This window comes from Lampris incognitus, chromosome 7 (assembly GCF_029633865.1).
Source record: "Lampris incognitus isolate fLamInc1 chromosome 7, fLamInc1.hap2, whole genome shotgun sequence".
NCBI classification, from domain to species: domain Eukaryota; kingdom Metazoa; phylum Chordata; class Actinopteri; order Lampriformes; family Lampridae; genus Lampris; species Lampris incognitus.
The window spans coordinates 19,514,788-19,530,672 of record NC_079217.1 but is presented as its reverse complement, the minus strand read 5'-3'; the positions used below and the strand labels follow the sequence as shown (position 1 = coordinate 19,530,672).

General features: G+C 46.0%; 1 protein-coding gene across 7 annotated transcripts in view; it reads left to right on the top strand.

The window, feature by feature from the left end:
- The first annotated feature begins 5,887 nt into the window (after nucleotides 1–5,887).
- Nucleotides 5,888–15,885, top strand: part of phldb1b (pleckstrin homology-like domain, family B, member 1b) — a 109,850-nt gene continuing 99,852 nt past the window's right edge. For 6 of the 7 annotated variants that reach the window (XM_056283928.1, XM_056283925.1, XM_056283927.1 and 3 more), the window contains exon 1: nucleotides 14,193–14,322. In XM_056283928.1, the coding sequence (XP_056139903.1) occupies nucleotides 14,281–14,322 (42 nt within the window). In that variant the 5' untranslated portion in view covers nucleotides 14,193–14,280. Of the gene's footprint in view, nucleotides 6,238–14,192; nucleotides 14,323–15,885 lie in introns of those variants that run through there. The other variant, XM_056283926.1, reaches the window with a different exon arrangement.

Genomic DNA, 15,885 nt, shown 5'->3' with positions numbered 1-15,885 from the left:
CACTTTGTTAATGGATACTGGGTGAGAAGATGTATATTCATAACTTTTTTTTTTTTTGTGGTTTTTTCTAACTGTACTGGATATTTTTCCTGAGATGATTGAAGTGGAAATTGTTTCAAATCCTTTTATTTTGTGTGTCCTCTGTTTACCTTTCAGTCTCCAGCATGACTCACCCTCTCCGGCATGTAGGGAGGACTTCGCCCACCCTTGATAACCATCAGTGTCATGGAGGCCAGACTAAACTTCGAGGAATGAGCCACCAGTCACGGTTCTACATGTCTAACTTCTGATGCCTCATGCTTGCTGCTCATCTTCTCAGTGGTGCTGGATATCAATCATATCGGGGGTTGAAACATGGACGAGCAAGGATTTGTGACTGAAAAGGGCACAGCGATATATGTAAAGTTCACAATGGGGCGTGTTCACACCTAACGCGGTGAACTTGCTGAATTCAAGACAAAATACCTCCGATATGTTGCATTATGTTGCAGGCAAATCTAGATTATCGTGGTCCTGCGTTTAGCATTTCACTCTTGAGGGAATCTCCACTGCAGACAGTTCATTCCTATGATCTGAGCTCAGCCAGGATTTGAGAATTTACATCTTTCCCCTGAAGACGGTTGGGGGGGTGGGGGGGCTAAAGTGGACGGGGCTAAAGTGGCTGCATTAAGAGTGAACGTGGGTCCAGCTGTATTGGCTCAATTGACAATATTGAGGGTGAGATTACAGGGTACCGGCACCCTTGTTCTGGTGTTGTGGTAGTTCTTTGGGGCTGGACAGGTTTAGCACACATTCTCCAAGGAGTCACAGTCTCCCGTTTATAGTCACGTTTGACCATGTTGGTGTTTGCATAAAGTCGTTCATCTTACTTGGTTTCTCGGTGAGAGAGGAAGAGCCATGCTTACATTCAGATGACTGGGCTCTGTTGTCAGGTGGATTTTAATGACCGTGAGCATCCAGTGTTCAGATTGATCACATAAAGCTGATAACACCTAGGTATAGATTGTTTTTCCCCCCATGAGGGGTAAATGCATACAGTAGGGTTGGGCTTAGTGCGACGGATTCATCCACATCTTTTTGGAACTTGCACTCTGTCACAGAGCCTGTTGTGTCGAGCCCTGCCGTATTTTGTCTGTAGGCAACAGAGATGGGGATTGTTGATAAGCATTGTGTGACTAAATGAGACGGAGCCGAGGAGACGAGATGAGTCAAATGTGGAGATCAACAAGCCAAATCCCTTGTGACCCGGCAGATGGGTTATGTTGGGAAACGAAGAGGTGGGGAGGGGGGTCAGCGGGGGCAAGGGCAAAAGGGCTTACCAGCACCCTTATTTGGGGTCTAGGGACTGGCAGGAAGGGGAGAGACAGGAGGGAATGAGAGGAGGGGGGGGGTAATAGCAGCCCTCCAGTCATAAAAAGAGGGCGTGTCTGTTTCACGAATGAATGAGCAGCCTGATAAGCTTTGATCCAGGCTTTGTAAATGGTCTCTCAGGAAAGAGAGGGAGAGGGGAGAGCAGGGAAAAGACAATAGACTCCACAAGACCCATCTATATAGTTGGTGTGTTACGGACAGACAGTCTATCAAGCAAGCGGATACTCAAGACTGGAAAACGAGAAGAGTGCAGCACAAAGTGACTGGATTGGGTCTTTCTGGCAGGTCTTGAATCTGTGGAGCCGGTTGTCGATTCTGTCCTGAACATGTGCACCGGGGCATCTGCTGCCTCATACAACAAGTGAAAATCTGCCAGCAAACTTGCATTAAAGGATTATGTTGAAGAAAGTGCGTTTCAAGGTAGGTCACTGCACTGGTATATGGACTTTAAGCTCACACTGACTGTGCAGCAATATCTGATTGACTTTTAATGAACTTCAGTTAACTTATTCTGATAAAGATTGGACGCATTTGATTAGGTGGATACCTACACCAAAGCAATATGTACAGCAAAAAGAGCAACTCAGTGTAGGATAGAACGGCCTAAATCTCTGTTTAGGGATTTTAACTTGTTATTTTTTTGAGCCTAATGGAAATGTTCTGTGAAAGGCGGGCATAATGGATTACATTCTGGGCTATGGTTTATTTATTTTTGTTAATTTTGTATTCATATAGTATTTATTTGTTTATGTTTTGATAACTGTGAGACCCAATAAGATATCTGAGCAGTTGAGGCAAGCCTTGTGATATCAGGGAGGGGTGTAGTTTCATAATGTCCCTGGCACATGACAATTAGCAGGTCAAGCTAATAATGTAGCCCAGACCACGAGAGTTATCGGTGTTATGGGAATATTAGTGTGAACAGTGTTAACTGTCATCAGGAAGTGTGTGGAAAATGGATGGCTTTCCTCTTCCACAACTCCAAAAGCTTGGCTAATGCCTTCCAGTAGGTTTTAAGTAAACTGGGAAGACTGCCCCCCCCCCCCGCCGCCCCTGGATGGAGCAGGACACAAGCAGACGGTGAATAGGAGTGAATGTAGGCTCTCATCTGCCGACATGAAGGCACTAATGCTTGAAGTGCCAGATGGACAAACGGCCATTGCTGTCCGCGCGTGAGCGTGTGGGGTGTGTGTGTGTGTGATTAAGAGAGAGAGAGAGAGAGCGCAAGAGTGTGACAGGGACTTAAACCCACAGACTTCAGTGACCATTGGAATGAACGTGCGTGTGTGTGTGTGTGTGTGTGTGTGTGTGTGTGTGTGTGTGTGTGTGCATATCTAATGGCAGATAAACATGCACTACTGGAAATGTGCGGTGACACCAACACCACTGACTGCCTCCGAGAAAAAGCAGGTTATTTGACGTGTTTCACCTTCTCACCTGTTCCTGCCAGTTGTCCTTTCCGTCCATTTAGAGGGGACACTTGTGTGTTTGTGTTTGTGCATGTGCTAAAGACAGAGTGAGACAAAGATGGATTTGTTACCCACTGTAAAAGAACCACACACACGCGCGCACACACACACACACTTTCATTCCTATGGCCCCTGAAGTCTGCGGTTTTAAGTCCCTGCCACGCTCTCTCTCCCGCTCTCTCTTCCGCTCTCTCTATCTATCTAGCTATCTCTTAAACACACACACACACACACACACACACACACACACACACACACACACACACACACACACACACACACACACACACACACACACGCAGAGGAAATTGGATGGATTCTGTAGCAGTATGTGGAATTTCCTTTCCGTGAGCCTTCAAACAGCAGCCCTGTGTTGTGTGACAGGAGGACGCCCTCCCTTCTAAGCACACTCACAGCCTTTTGTTTGGGTCTGTCCTCACACTACCATGCTACATTCAGAGAGACCGGGAGTTGGGATGTTTGGCTGCTCCCAATTCACTTATCCCAACATATACTCTTATCACATTGTTATCAGTGTTAAGTGAAAATGGCAACAGGGCTGATAGCAGGAATTCATTCTTGGTCTCCTCTTCTTTCTGCTGGTAACCTTGGTGGTTGATGGGGTTTCGTCATCCTTAAAGATGAGAGGAGAATTGATTATGATGATGATGAAGATGATGAAGACTATGACAATTATGGTGGTGGTGGTGATGATGAAAATAACTGATTTCACCTGTGGCATAAGCCATTGTCTACAAACAAAAGCACGGCCTGATATAGTGTGACTGACACTTGGGCAGGTTTACTCCCCCTTTTCTCGCTAATGAAGTCGTTCGTGGTAGTATCACAAGGGGTCGCTGGCGTCCTGTTCATCCCGCGCTGCTCCCCGTGTTTGCCGGTCTCAACGCAGGCGCGCCGTATTTACGCCTACAACGAGACTCACAATAAGCCCTCGCAGCGTTTCCAGAAACTGGCCCCTGCAAGCCCAGCGCTGCTTACTATTTAAGCATGAGACCAACACGCAGTCCTGTCAAATAAAGCACGTCACGGAGATTGAGAAGCAATTAGAGAAATGTTCTATCGGCTGTGGTGATAATGTCACTTCTAAATAGCAGTTTCTTCTGGTGGCACATAGTCAAATCACAACTGGGCTCTTAACATCCTACAGTTAAGCCCGAGGCCTCTGGGAGTGTGTGGGAGGTGGATTCACCACCCATCAAAAAGAAGCATATTCTTGCAAAATCTGTAACCCAGTCCCTTGAAACACCCCCCCCTCCTTCTGCACCGCCAGTCCTAAATCACTTGATAAAGGAATTTCCATCCCAGTCGACGGTATCAAAGCAGAGCTTCACCGGGTCTCTCCCACTGTGACAGAGACTCGAATCATCTCACAGGATCGAGCCAGCGCCCGTCGAGCCCTTTGATGTTTGTAATGACGGCTTCCGCCAGTGTAGCCTTAAGTACTCCACTCTATGCTTCTCAAAGGCGTTAGGCACAAAATGGGTGTGTGGGAGCTGGTGTGGTGGTGGAATGTGTGTGTGTGTGTGTGTGTGTGTGTGTGTGTGTGTGTGTGTGTGTGTGTCGGGGGTGTACAGCAAAACGGAATATGCTTTTCATTAAAGATGAAAGAAGACAGCGCTTTTACTGTCTCAACCACCTATTTAAGTGTGTGTGCGTGTGTGTGTGTGTGTGTGTTTATATATTTGCATGTGTACGTGTTTGTAAGTGTTTACATATAAAGGAGAGGTTAAATGTGGCTCCTTCCTAGCATTATCTGCACGGCGTGTAGCCATACATGACATATAATATATGACATATGACATGTGATATGTGATATGTGATTTGGACTGGTGCCATTTTGACTATCAACAGGATTGAGTAAACACACCAACAGTCTGTGGAGCTCCATCATGTCCTCAAGGCCATGAGAGCTCGAGAGGAGCAAATGAATTTTTATTGTTCACTTTTCTCTTCTCTTCTCTTCTCTTCTTACCTACATATACATACACACACGTTCATAGAAACTGTTCCCTTGGTGGATGCATATAGACATTGTGACAGCATTTTGTGGAGAGGATAATGAAACGCAGATAGCTGGTCTGGGCAGAGAGAAGAACCGCGGGCGGGGGGGGGGGGGGCACGCTACAGCTGTTGTGCTGTACGCACGGCTGGCTCTGCACATCCTCCTGACAGCATCTCGCCGCCTTCTGAAGGTACGTGAAACAACAAAAGCTGCTGCTGTCCCGTAAAACTCCGCTGTTTTGGAACATGCTCCGAAACGCAGCGTCCTCCAAGAGCGCAGTTTGTGCATGGGTGCGCATGCCCATGTCGCGTGACGTGTTGTGTGACGGGGAGAAGGTCCGGCAGCGGGACCCCCGTCGGGACAGTTCTGCTGCGTTGTTGCGGGTTGGCGTCCGGGGGTAGAGCCAATTAAGCTGTTAGTGCCACGACAGCTTAAATCACAACACGACAGCGTCTGAAAACTGCAGCGCTCCGTCTCTCAGGGAGAATCTAAGCTTTTATGAGCAGTGAATGCAAATCGTTGTTTCAGGATGTTTTATTTATGCGTATTTTCACACATCACTCGGAGCAAAGGAAGAGAAAATGATGAAAAAAATTGGGGGGGGGGGGCTGCCAGATTTAAAACTGTGCAATACAGTGCAATGAGTAACGGACGCAATCCAATACTGGAGTTTGTATAGTTATATAATCTCTCATTTGAAGTTTTCCTCAGTAGAACTCAGTAGAACTCAGTAGAACTGGATATACACTGGGTTAAAACGCGAGAACAGAGGTTGGCTCAGAGTAACAGCTGTACCAAGTTGCGCGCTCATTGTGTGAGACTCGGCCCCCCCCCCCAACCATATTTTTGTATAAATCAGGACCGAGGCGACATTTCCTTGCGGTCTCATGAGCTGGACAGGAGTTAACTGGTTAGAAGAATAACGGCCTTGTGTCGTTGGTGGGAGAGGCTGACAGGAAGGGAAAGCTGAGAGAGCGAGCGGGCGGGGGGGGGGGTAAAGCGAGAGTGTGAGGGAGGGGGACGAGCGACAGACAGACAGTGTATGTCAGCAGAGAGGGGAGCACATGGCTTTGTCCCGTACTGTGTTGTGTTGTGACAGTGAGAGTGCGGTTTGAAGGGGGAAGAGAGCGCCCCTCTCATATCCCTTAAACCGCAGAAGAAAGGACACAAAGAAAATTCACTCACTCTGCCCCCTTTTTATTTTATTTTTTTGGAGGGGGGGGGGGATCCCATTCAGTGTTTTTCCTTTCCTTGCGATTTTTGGCCATTTTGTGACCACTGTCTGGCAGCTAGCTCACAGACTCATCTCAAATGAAAAGCAGCAGCCGTGGTTTTGCTTAACTCTGCGGTGTTACCGGAACATTCCCCGCTCAGGTAAGTTAAAAGCTTTCTTTGTTGGGGGGGGGGGCACTCTTTTACCGCTGGCAGCCTGTTTTAAAGGGGGCTGAGATCTTCGGTGTGTCTAACAAATGCTAGGTGCAGGTGTGTCTGTCGATGCTAAAGCTTAGCTTGGAGTTTGGGGGGGTGTTGCAGACAAGTGTGTAGTTTACTCTTTCTTGTCTTTGCGTCACTTCCGCTTCAGAAAAGTGTCAGTGGCCGAATATACATTGTTTTTGGGATAACAGTGGTTTTTGCAGTGGCCTATTTACTTAAAGTTTCACAACTCTACCTCAAAGGAGGACTGGATATTTTATGTGCAGCCCCCCCTTACAATAATCCAAATATAGACGAACCTTATATCATAACGGTAGATTATTTATAATGAATGGCGTCTGGAGATCAACCAGGCAAACTTTTTTTTTTACATTCTAGGACGTTTGTGAGTGTTGCAGCATTTCCATCCACTGGAGGTCGATTCTGTCCTTGGTTTATCAACAGCCAAAACAAAACAGTAATGGAATGTCACCCATAAGGTCAACGTTTCCTGTCCTTTCAGCCTGAGATGAACACGAAAAACTAGCCAGCATGTTGGATTATACACAGGCTGGAATATGATATTTCTGAAACGTAATCCACCGGAGAATACAGATTATCTATTTAAAATGTCATCCAGTAGTGTAATTCAAAATTATTCAGTAATGTCATCCGGTCACTTTTGTTTGTCTGTGGGTAACTTTGCATCTGAAATCTATAGAATATGGTGTAAAACATTGGATGCGGTATCATTATTTCAACGTATGCCATGCAGGCATACCAACATTTACCCTAGCTCTGTCAATGATGGAAGCTAAGTAGGTGTGGGCTTGGCTACTACTTGGATGGAAGACCTCTTGATAAAATTAGTTGCTGCTGGAAGTGGTGTTGGTAGGCCAGTAGGGGTCAGTCTTCCCTCTGGTCCTACTATACAACAAAAATCCCAATGCCCCGGTGTAGTGATGGGGACACTGTGCTGTAGGAAATGCCGTCCCTCGGATGAGACGTTAAACCGAGGTCCTGACTCACTGTGGTCATTAAAAATCCCATGGCACTTATCGCGAAGAGTAGGGGGGCCCTTGTGTCCTGGCAACATTTCCCAACCTGGTTCTCTCCATCTGGCCACCTAATCATCCCCCATGTAATTCGCTCAATGATTCCTCCCTCTCCACCTCAAGCTGATGTGGGGTGAGCGTTCTGGTGCAAAATGGCTGCTGTAAATCACCCAGGTGGGTGCTATACATTGATGGTGGTTGAGGTGAATTTCCCCCTTTCAGTGTGAAGTACTTTGGCTGTCTAGATTAAGCGCTATAGGAATGTAATCTATTATTATTTTTATATGCAAAGTAGCATTTGCTTATGTTTGTGATTGACTTGGTCCCCCATCCAAAAATGTCCTCTCCCAGCACACTTTTGAGCACTTTCGATGTCTAGATAAAGTGCTATAAAAATGTAAATATTATCATTATTATTATTATTATTATTATTATTATTATTATTTCTTTCACGTTCCCTGTTTTATATCCTGTAGAGCCAGGTCCAAACTATGGACCTGAGGCACTATAGGGCAAATGTCACTCGATAGACAATACTCGTCGTAATATGTGGGCTGTTCTGAGTAGGGCGATCTTCTGGACTGCACTGATGTTGATGTTTCCTGGGTTACGGATGGTGAACTTTTCCATTCCCTTCTTCTCGTGTCCTAGAGCTCCGATGACCACTGGTGTTGTTTCGGTCTTCATTCCCCACATCCTGTTGATTTCAATCTCCAGGTCTTTGTACTTGGTCGGCTTCTCTGTGACTTTCACTGAGGTGTTTTTTTTCGGATGGTATTGCCATGTCAATGAGCATGCACCTCTTTTGTTTCCTGTCCTTGATAACGATGTTGGGCTTGTTGGCTTTTATCTCTCTGTCAGTGGGGTTGGACATGTCCCAGAGGATGGTGACATCATTGTTTTCAGTAACCGTTTTTGGATGATGTTCGTATCACTTCTCAGTCGTCTTGATCTTGTAACTCCTGCAGATCTTCCAGTGCAGGTATGCTGCTGCCTTGTTGTGTCTGTACATGTACTCGGTCTTTGCCAGTTCCGGGCAGACTGAGACAATGTGGTCGATGGTTTCTTCGTACATTCCACAGATTCTTCATTTTGGGTCTTTTCCATCTTTGATGATGCGATGGTGATAGGATCTGGTTGCCAGGCTCTGGTCTTGTGCAGCGATTATCAGGGCCTCCGTCTCTGCTTTCAGCCAGGTGATCCTCAACCACTGGTGTTCCCGTGCATTGCTTTGTCCAGGTTTTTTGCAGTTGCCGCTGGCCACGGTGTTTTGCCTTCTGCTTCAATCATTTGGCATAGATGGTAGTTGCCTCATTTTCTGTTGATGGGATTTCTGGGACATCAAGCTCTTTCTTGAATTGCGCAGCTTCTTTATCAATGGAGTAGATCTGATGTTTTACTATTTGGAGGAGTGGGTCATCTGTTTTTGTCAGGTATGCATCCAGCCCGATAGTGGTAGTCTTGAAGGTCAGTTCGAGTTGGACTAGGCGTCGTCCTCCTGAAGCTCTTGGTAAGTACAGCCTGTCGACATCTGCTTTCGGGTGGTGCATCTTCTCCATGGTCAGCATCTTTCTTGTCTTGGTGTCTCGTCTCTTGATGTCGTTCAGTTTCCAATTGATGATGTTGAAGCTGTACGTCACTACAGGTATCGGTAGGGTGTTGATCGCTTCAATTTTGTTAGCCGCACTGAGTTCGCTCTTAAGTACCATACGCACTCTCCTGTGGTACGCTTTCCGGATCTTCTCCTTCATGGTTGAGTGTTGTGTGCCGCCTCCTTCATTCACTCCTAGGTACTTGTGTGTGCTATCCTGGTCTAGCTCTTTCATTACGGTGTCAGTGTCAAGGTCTAAGTCTATTATTACTATTATTACCGGAGACAAGGGAGACATGGGAGACAATTGTCTCCAATTCTGTTTGTGATATTCATGGACAGGATCTCAAGGCGCAGCCAAGGTGAGGAGTGTATTCATTTTTGGATCCTCAGAATTACATTTCTGCTGTTCGCAGATGATGTGGTTTTGTTGGCTTCATCAGAACACAACCTCAAGCGCGCACTGGGGTGGTTTACAGCTGAGTGTGAAATGGCTGGGATGAGAGTCAGCACCTCCGAGTCTGAGGCCATGGTTCTCTACCGAAAAATGGTGGATTGTTCCCTCTGGGTTGGGGATGAGTTGTTGCCTCAAGTGAAGGAGTTCAAATATCTTGGGGTCTTGTTCATGAGTGAGGGTAGGATGGAGCGGGAGATTGACAGGCGGATTGGTGCAGCATCAGCCGTAATGCGGATGTTGTACCGGACTGTTGTGGTAAAGAAGGAGCTGAGCCGGAAGGCAAAGCTCTCAATTTACCAGTCAATCTTCATTCCAACCCTCACCTATGGTCATCAGCTTTGGGTAGTGACCGAAAGGGTGAGATTGTGGATACAAGTGGCTGAAATGAGTTTCCTCTGTAGGGTGTCTGGGCTCAGCTTTAGAGATAGAGTGAGGAGCTCGGACATCTGGAGGGAGCTTGCAGTAGAGCCGCTGCTCCTTCACATTGAAAGAAGCCAGTTGAGGTGGTTCAGGCATCTGATTAGGATGCTTCCTGGGCACCTTCCTTTGGAGGTTTACCGAGCGCCGCCAACTGGGAGGAGACCCCAGGGTAGACCCAGAACTCACTGGAGGGACTACATGTCCAATCTGGTCTGGGAACGCCTTGGGATCCCCCAGGAGGAGCTGGAGGGCGTTGCTGGGGAGAAGGACGTCTGGAGTGCCCTACTTAGCTTGCTGCCACTGCGACCCGACCCCGGAGAAGTGGCTGATGATGAATGAATGAATATTATTATTATTATTATTATTATTAGGTTGACGGGAGAGATCAGACAGGAGTCTCCATTAACTATGATGTTTGCAGATGACATTGTGATGTGTAGCGAGAGTAGGTTGCAGGCAGAGGAGAGCCAGGAGAGAAGAGGAATGAAAGTCAGTAGGAGCAAGACGGAATACATATGCATGAATGAGAGGAAGGACAGTGGAATGGTGAGGACACAAGGAGTAGAGGTGATGAAGGCATATGAGTTTAAATACTTGGGGTCAACTGTACAAAGTAACGGGGAGTGCAGAAGAGAGGTGAAGAAGAGAGTGCAGGCAGGGTGGAGTGGGGGGAGAAGAGTGTCAGGAGTGATTTGCAACAGAAGGGTACCAGCAAGAGTTAAAGGGAAGGTTTACAAGATTGTTGTGAGACCAGCTATACTATATGGTTTGGAGATGGTGGCACTGACGAAAAGACAGGAGGCGGAGCTGGAGGTGGCAGAGTTGAAGTTGTTAAGATTTTCATTGGGAGTGACGAAGAAGGACAGGATTAGGAATGAGTATATTAGAGGGACAGCTTAGGTTGGACGGTTTGGAGACAAAGTAAGAGAGGCAAGATTGGGATGGCTTGGACATGTGTGTAGGAGAGGTGCTGGGTGTATTGGGAGAAGGATGATGAATTATGGAGCTGCCAGGGAAGAGGAAAAGAGGAAGGCCAAAGAGGAGGTTTATGGATGTGGTGAGAGGGGACATGCAGGTGGCTGGTGTGACAGAGGAAGATGCAGAGGACAGGAAGAGATGCAAACGGATGAGCCGCTGTGGTGACCCATGATGGGAGCAGCCAAAAGTAGTAGTAGTAGTAGCAGTAGATATTATTATTATATGCAAAGTAACGTTTACATGCGTTTGTGATTGACTTGGTCTCCAATCCAAAAATGTCCCCTCCCAACATACTTTTGAGCAAGTCAAAATATAATCTTTAACTTTTTGAAAGTATTATAAATCTAAGATAATTGGTGAAGTTTCTCTTTTAAAATCCCCATTGAGCCCACCTCTTAAATGTCTTTGGGTAGGAAGATCCATAGCTTGGGGGAAAAGTTAAAAAAGGCTCCAGCTCCAATTTTCTTATTGGTCACTAAAGGAAAAATTTGTTTATTTAAAAATCGGGTTCTTCTTTTAGTAGTTTTTGCCATCATGAATGTTGGTCATGATATAATTTTACTCACTGGCTTCGTTTTGGAGATTTTGGATATGGGACCACTGCTGTACACAGCTTCACAGTGGCACCTTATGGGGCAACTGAGAACACAAGTCTTAAACCTTCCCTTTCTACAGCAAAAAGAAAAAAGCAATACCAAAAAAAACAAACAAACCTTACCTTAGTTAGATTGTGAACATGATCTTATCTATGATGTCTCAGTTGCACTAGTTTATCCATGTTTGCTAGTACCTAAAGTAAGTCAGATGGTCGTTCCTGCAAGTTGAACTAGGAAGTAACATAATGGACTACCGTTGATGATATTGGACATTTCAGATAAATAACTTTTACTGCACTTTAATTTTCAATTTCAAATATGGGGTTTAGATAATTGGATTGAATTGAACTTGCAGAAACATGTCTGACGCTCATGTTGACTTGGCCCCGTAAGATGCTTCTTGTAAAGCTGAGTCTAGCGGCGGTCCTGTATCAAGATCTTCAAAATAAAGCCGGTGAGTAGAAACGATATTATAACTGATATGCACAGTGGCAAAAACTACAAAAATAAGAACCAGGTTGTAAAAAAAAAAAAAAAAACACGCAGAATTGATCCTTTAAGAGGTTCTGAAACTGTAACGGTAGGTGTGGTGAGGGATAGAGAGGGGAGAGGGACTGGGAAGGTATGGAACCACGAGACCATGCCACGTTAGCCTCCTCCTCTCCCACCCCCTAAAACACTAGACACTTTATAGAGGAGAGAAAAGGGGGCTTGTGTAGTGTGAAGCAGCGCTAGTCTACATATTTGGGGGCCTGGCAGAGAGAGAGGAACTCTGAGGGAGTGCTGAGTTCCCAGACTCCAGCAACTCTCTCTCTCTTTCTAGTGATAATAAATCCTTTGTTGTGTGAGCTCATTCTGTTGAGAGCATAATCAGACCAGCAAAGAGGCACATTCTCTCACTGGCTGCCCTGTGTTCAGCCCTGATGCCTTCTCAGCCGCTCTGTGTCATCCTGCTTCTTCTGTTTCCGACATGGCTGACCTTGAATGTGACCAGGCAGTCACATTTTCCTGAAGAGTGCGGGCCCTGTTTGACTCTCTCCCATAATGGGAGCGCAACAGACTTATAATGTCAAGTTATCATGGTGGCTCGACACAAGATCCAAGGGAAAGGATTGGATTGACGAAGGGAACCGCACAATGCAGGCAGTGGGTTGTAAATTGAGAATAGATTCATAAATGCAGACAAATTCCACAATTATCGGTGAACTGTAACATCGACATTTAAAATGGGATGGTTGCGTTGGATCATTGACAGGAATGAGTTTGGAGTGGGGCAACTGGAGATAAGGTGAACTTCTGATGGTTTTGATAATGATGGCATGTTTGATAGGGCTTTGGGAATGAGGCTGCTCTTGGTTAGGCACTATCTCATCTTGGCTGTCGAGACTGCTGTAATGAATGGTTTCCAAAGCGGAGCAGAGTTTGTGTCATTCGCACAAACAAGTGTACCGTCCACAAATTCTTGCATGGCCGGCAGCCACAGCGTCTGCACCGAACCCATATGGACGTTAGCACGTGCACACATGAGCATGAGCATCTGCACGCACATAGACACCTACACACAGAGGGACATGACCTCCCTCCCTCTCCCTCTCCCTCTCTCTCTCTCTCTCTCTCTCTCTCTCTCTCTCTCTCTCTCTCTCTCTCTCTCTCTCTCTCTCTCTCTCTCTCTCTCTCTCTCTCTCTCTCTCTCTCTCTCTCTCTCCTGTCCCACCATTTTCAGCTTTTTATTGTCTTTCTCTTTTATCTCCAGCATGCCTTCAGGACAGTCTCTCATCCGGAACAAAGACATGATAGCTTTCAGACAGGCTACCCCTCCATGTCTTTACCCCCCCCCCCCCGTCTGTCTATCTCTTGGTGTTACTCAGGACGTCTTCTAAGAAGCAACGTGAGATATGTTGTCAATTTACAGTGCAGTGACACACGGTGTCTCATCCATCCATAAACATTACTCTGTGTGCAGCATTGTGGACACATACATACACGCGGATGCACACACTCAAATGCTGAGGTGTTTTTTTTTCTCTCTTTCCTGGGCGGTTGTCATGGCAGCAAGGGGATGATGTCATGGCATTTGACAGCCTGCGGAGGAATCCCTCCTCCTTTGGAGAACAAAAGAGAGGCACCTGTTAATCTCTACCTCCAAAGCCACATTGCTCCCTCTCTTCAGTGGGACACGTGCACATTAGTTGTGTTTGTGAAGTACTCTGCAAAATTTTTATTAAATTTGACAAGATTCAGATAAATCGGTGATGTCCGTGTGGAAACTGGATTGCTGCATCAGCAGATTGAAGACTGCCAAGAGAGGAGGAAAAAAAAGGATAGAAATGGGAAAACAGTGAAAAAGGGGATACCAAACATCGAGCGTCATTCAAGTCAATTCAATTTTGTTGTCATTAAAATCAATGTGCAGGCACATGTTAAAAATGAAATAAGGGCTGCGGCTTCGCCAAACAGTGCAAGACAGAAATAGACAATCATGTCTGTGAGCCCAGTGAGACTGGATATGGTCACCATATTTGTTTGCCAAATTATTTGCCACTGTCTTTTTTTTTTTGTGGTGGTGGTGGTGGTGTTGGGGGGGCATGTTTTGTAAAGGTGAACCAATGAGAAACTGTTTTTAGAAGACTACTCACAATACGCTTACAGCTCTTTGGCAATCTGTAGGACTGTCTGCCCTTTGGATCAGTTTCCATGACTCAAAGGGATATCCCACGCTGCCCCCCCCCTTTCCTTTCCACTCCCCCCTCTTCTCAACCTCCACCTCACCCGGCAACTCCCCTTCTTTCATAGTCTTGCGCCCACACTGGTTGTTTCGACATCAGGCTGCGGTAAATGGATTCAAGATGAATTTTGAAATTAATTTGGGGGAAGTGCTCTTTTCGACAGAGCTGATGTTCACAGCTTATGAAAGAAATGGACCAAAGTGAAGTTCAGAGAAAGGGGAGGGTGAGTGACACTGTGGCTGCCAGCTGTATGTGTAAGCATAGGCATTTCCATGTGTGAGCATGTATGTGTGTGTGTGTACACACATGTACATACTGTACATACTGTATACTGTACACACTGTGAAACTTGACTGCATACTGTGATTTCTAATGAGTATGTTGTTTGAAATTTCGTGTTCTTGGTAGGGAGAAACATGCTGCCCGCTTATTGTGAGTTCTTTGTTTTGGTGACAGATGGGACAGTGTTGGCTCCTGCTGAACTTGCTCTACCAAGACTTGTGCAGGTGGCTTTTCCATGGTGCTCAGCCAGAATCTGTCCATTCCCCATGAGTGCTTGTACGAGTTGCGCTGTACATAATCAAACTAAATTTGATTTAATGCGTACACTATATTAACAAGGGCCGTGACAGTCTGTGGTACGGCTTGCCAGATCCTTATAACTCAAGCAACGTACATCTCCGTGAGCACATGTTATAGATTCCTGGTGTGTTAGTGTGTTAGGTATTCTTATTATATGTATACGAGATTGCCTCATACACGGCGGATGAGGTTTTCAAAATGCTGTGGTGCAACATCTGAAATCAAGTTGATTTTTTTCCTTTGAAAAGAGTAAGGTTACCCTCAGATGAGGGAAATATGTTAGGTGATGAACTTCAGCAGCATCATCCATAACATCTGTATTCTTCTTTTGCATCATATATAACAGCTATATTCCTGTTTAGCATCACCTGTAACGTTGCCATTTTTGTTTTTTATCATATATAATAGGCGGCACAGTGGCGCAGTGGTTAGCATGATCATCTCACAGCAAGAAGGTTCTGAGTTCGAGCCCCGGGGTAGTCCAGCCTTGGGGGTCGTCCCAGGTCATCCTCTGTTTGGAGTTTGCACATAGGTTTCCTCCGGGGGCTCCGGTTTCCTCCCACAGTCCAAAGACATGCAGGTCAGGTGAATCGGACATACTAAATTGTCCCTAGGTGTGAATGTGTGTGTGTGTGTGTGTGTGTGTGTGTGTGTGTGTGTGTGTGTGTGTGTGTGTGTGTGTGTGTGTGTGTGTGTGTGTGGGCCCTGTGTGGTGGCCTGGTGGCCTGTCCAGAGTGTCTTCCCACCTGCCGCCTAATGACTGCTGGGATAGGCTCCAGCATCCCCGCAACCCTGAGAGCAGGATAAGTGGTTCAGATAATGGATGGATGGATCATATAGTATAATAACATCTATAGTCCTGTCTCTGTGTGTTTCTAGAAGAAGAAAAAAGGGGCTGATGCAAAAGAATAAAGATGACATGAGATGTGAGGTGTATATGAAACACAAGGTTTGGTGTCAGACAATAAGTCCATCTAGTTGGCACACTCAGGGGTCACATGAAATCTGGAAACTTGACATGAATTAACAACGTGGAGTCCATTTGTGCTCTTGTTGTTGTTGTTGTTGTTGCTGTTGTTCCTTCTTCTTCTTCTTCTTCTGTTTTTGAAATGTTACAAGGTTTGTGAGCCCTTGCGAGGGCCCTGAAGTCCAGCTTGGTGTAGCTGTTGACCAGGAGCATTCCCTCTCCTCCTCCAGAGGATTA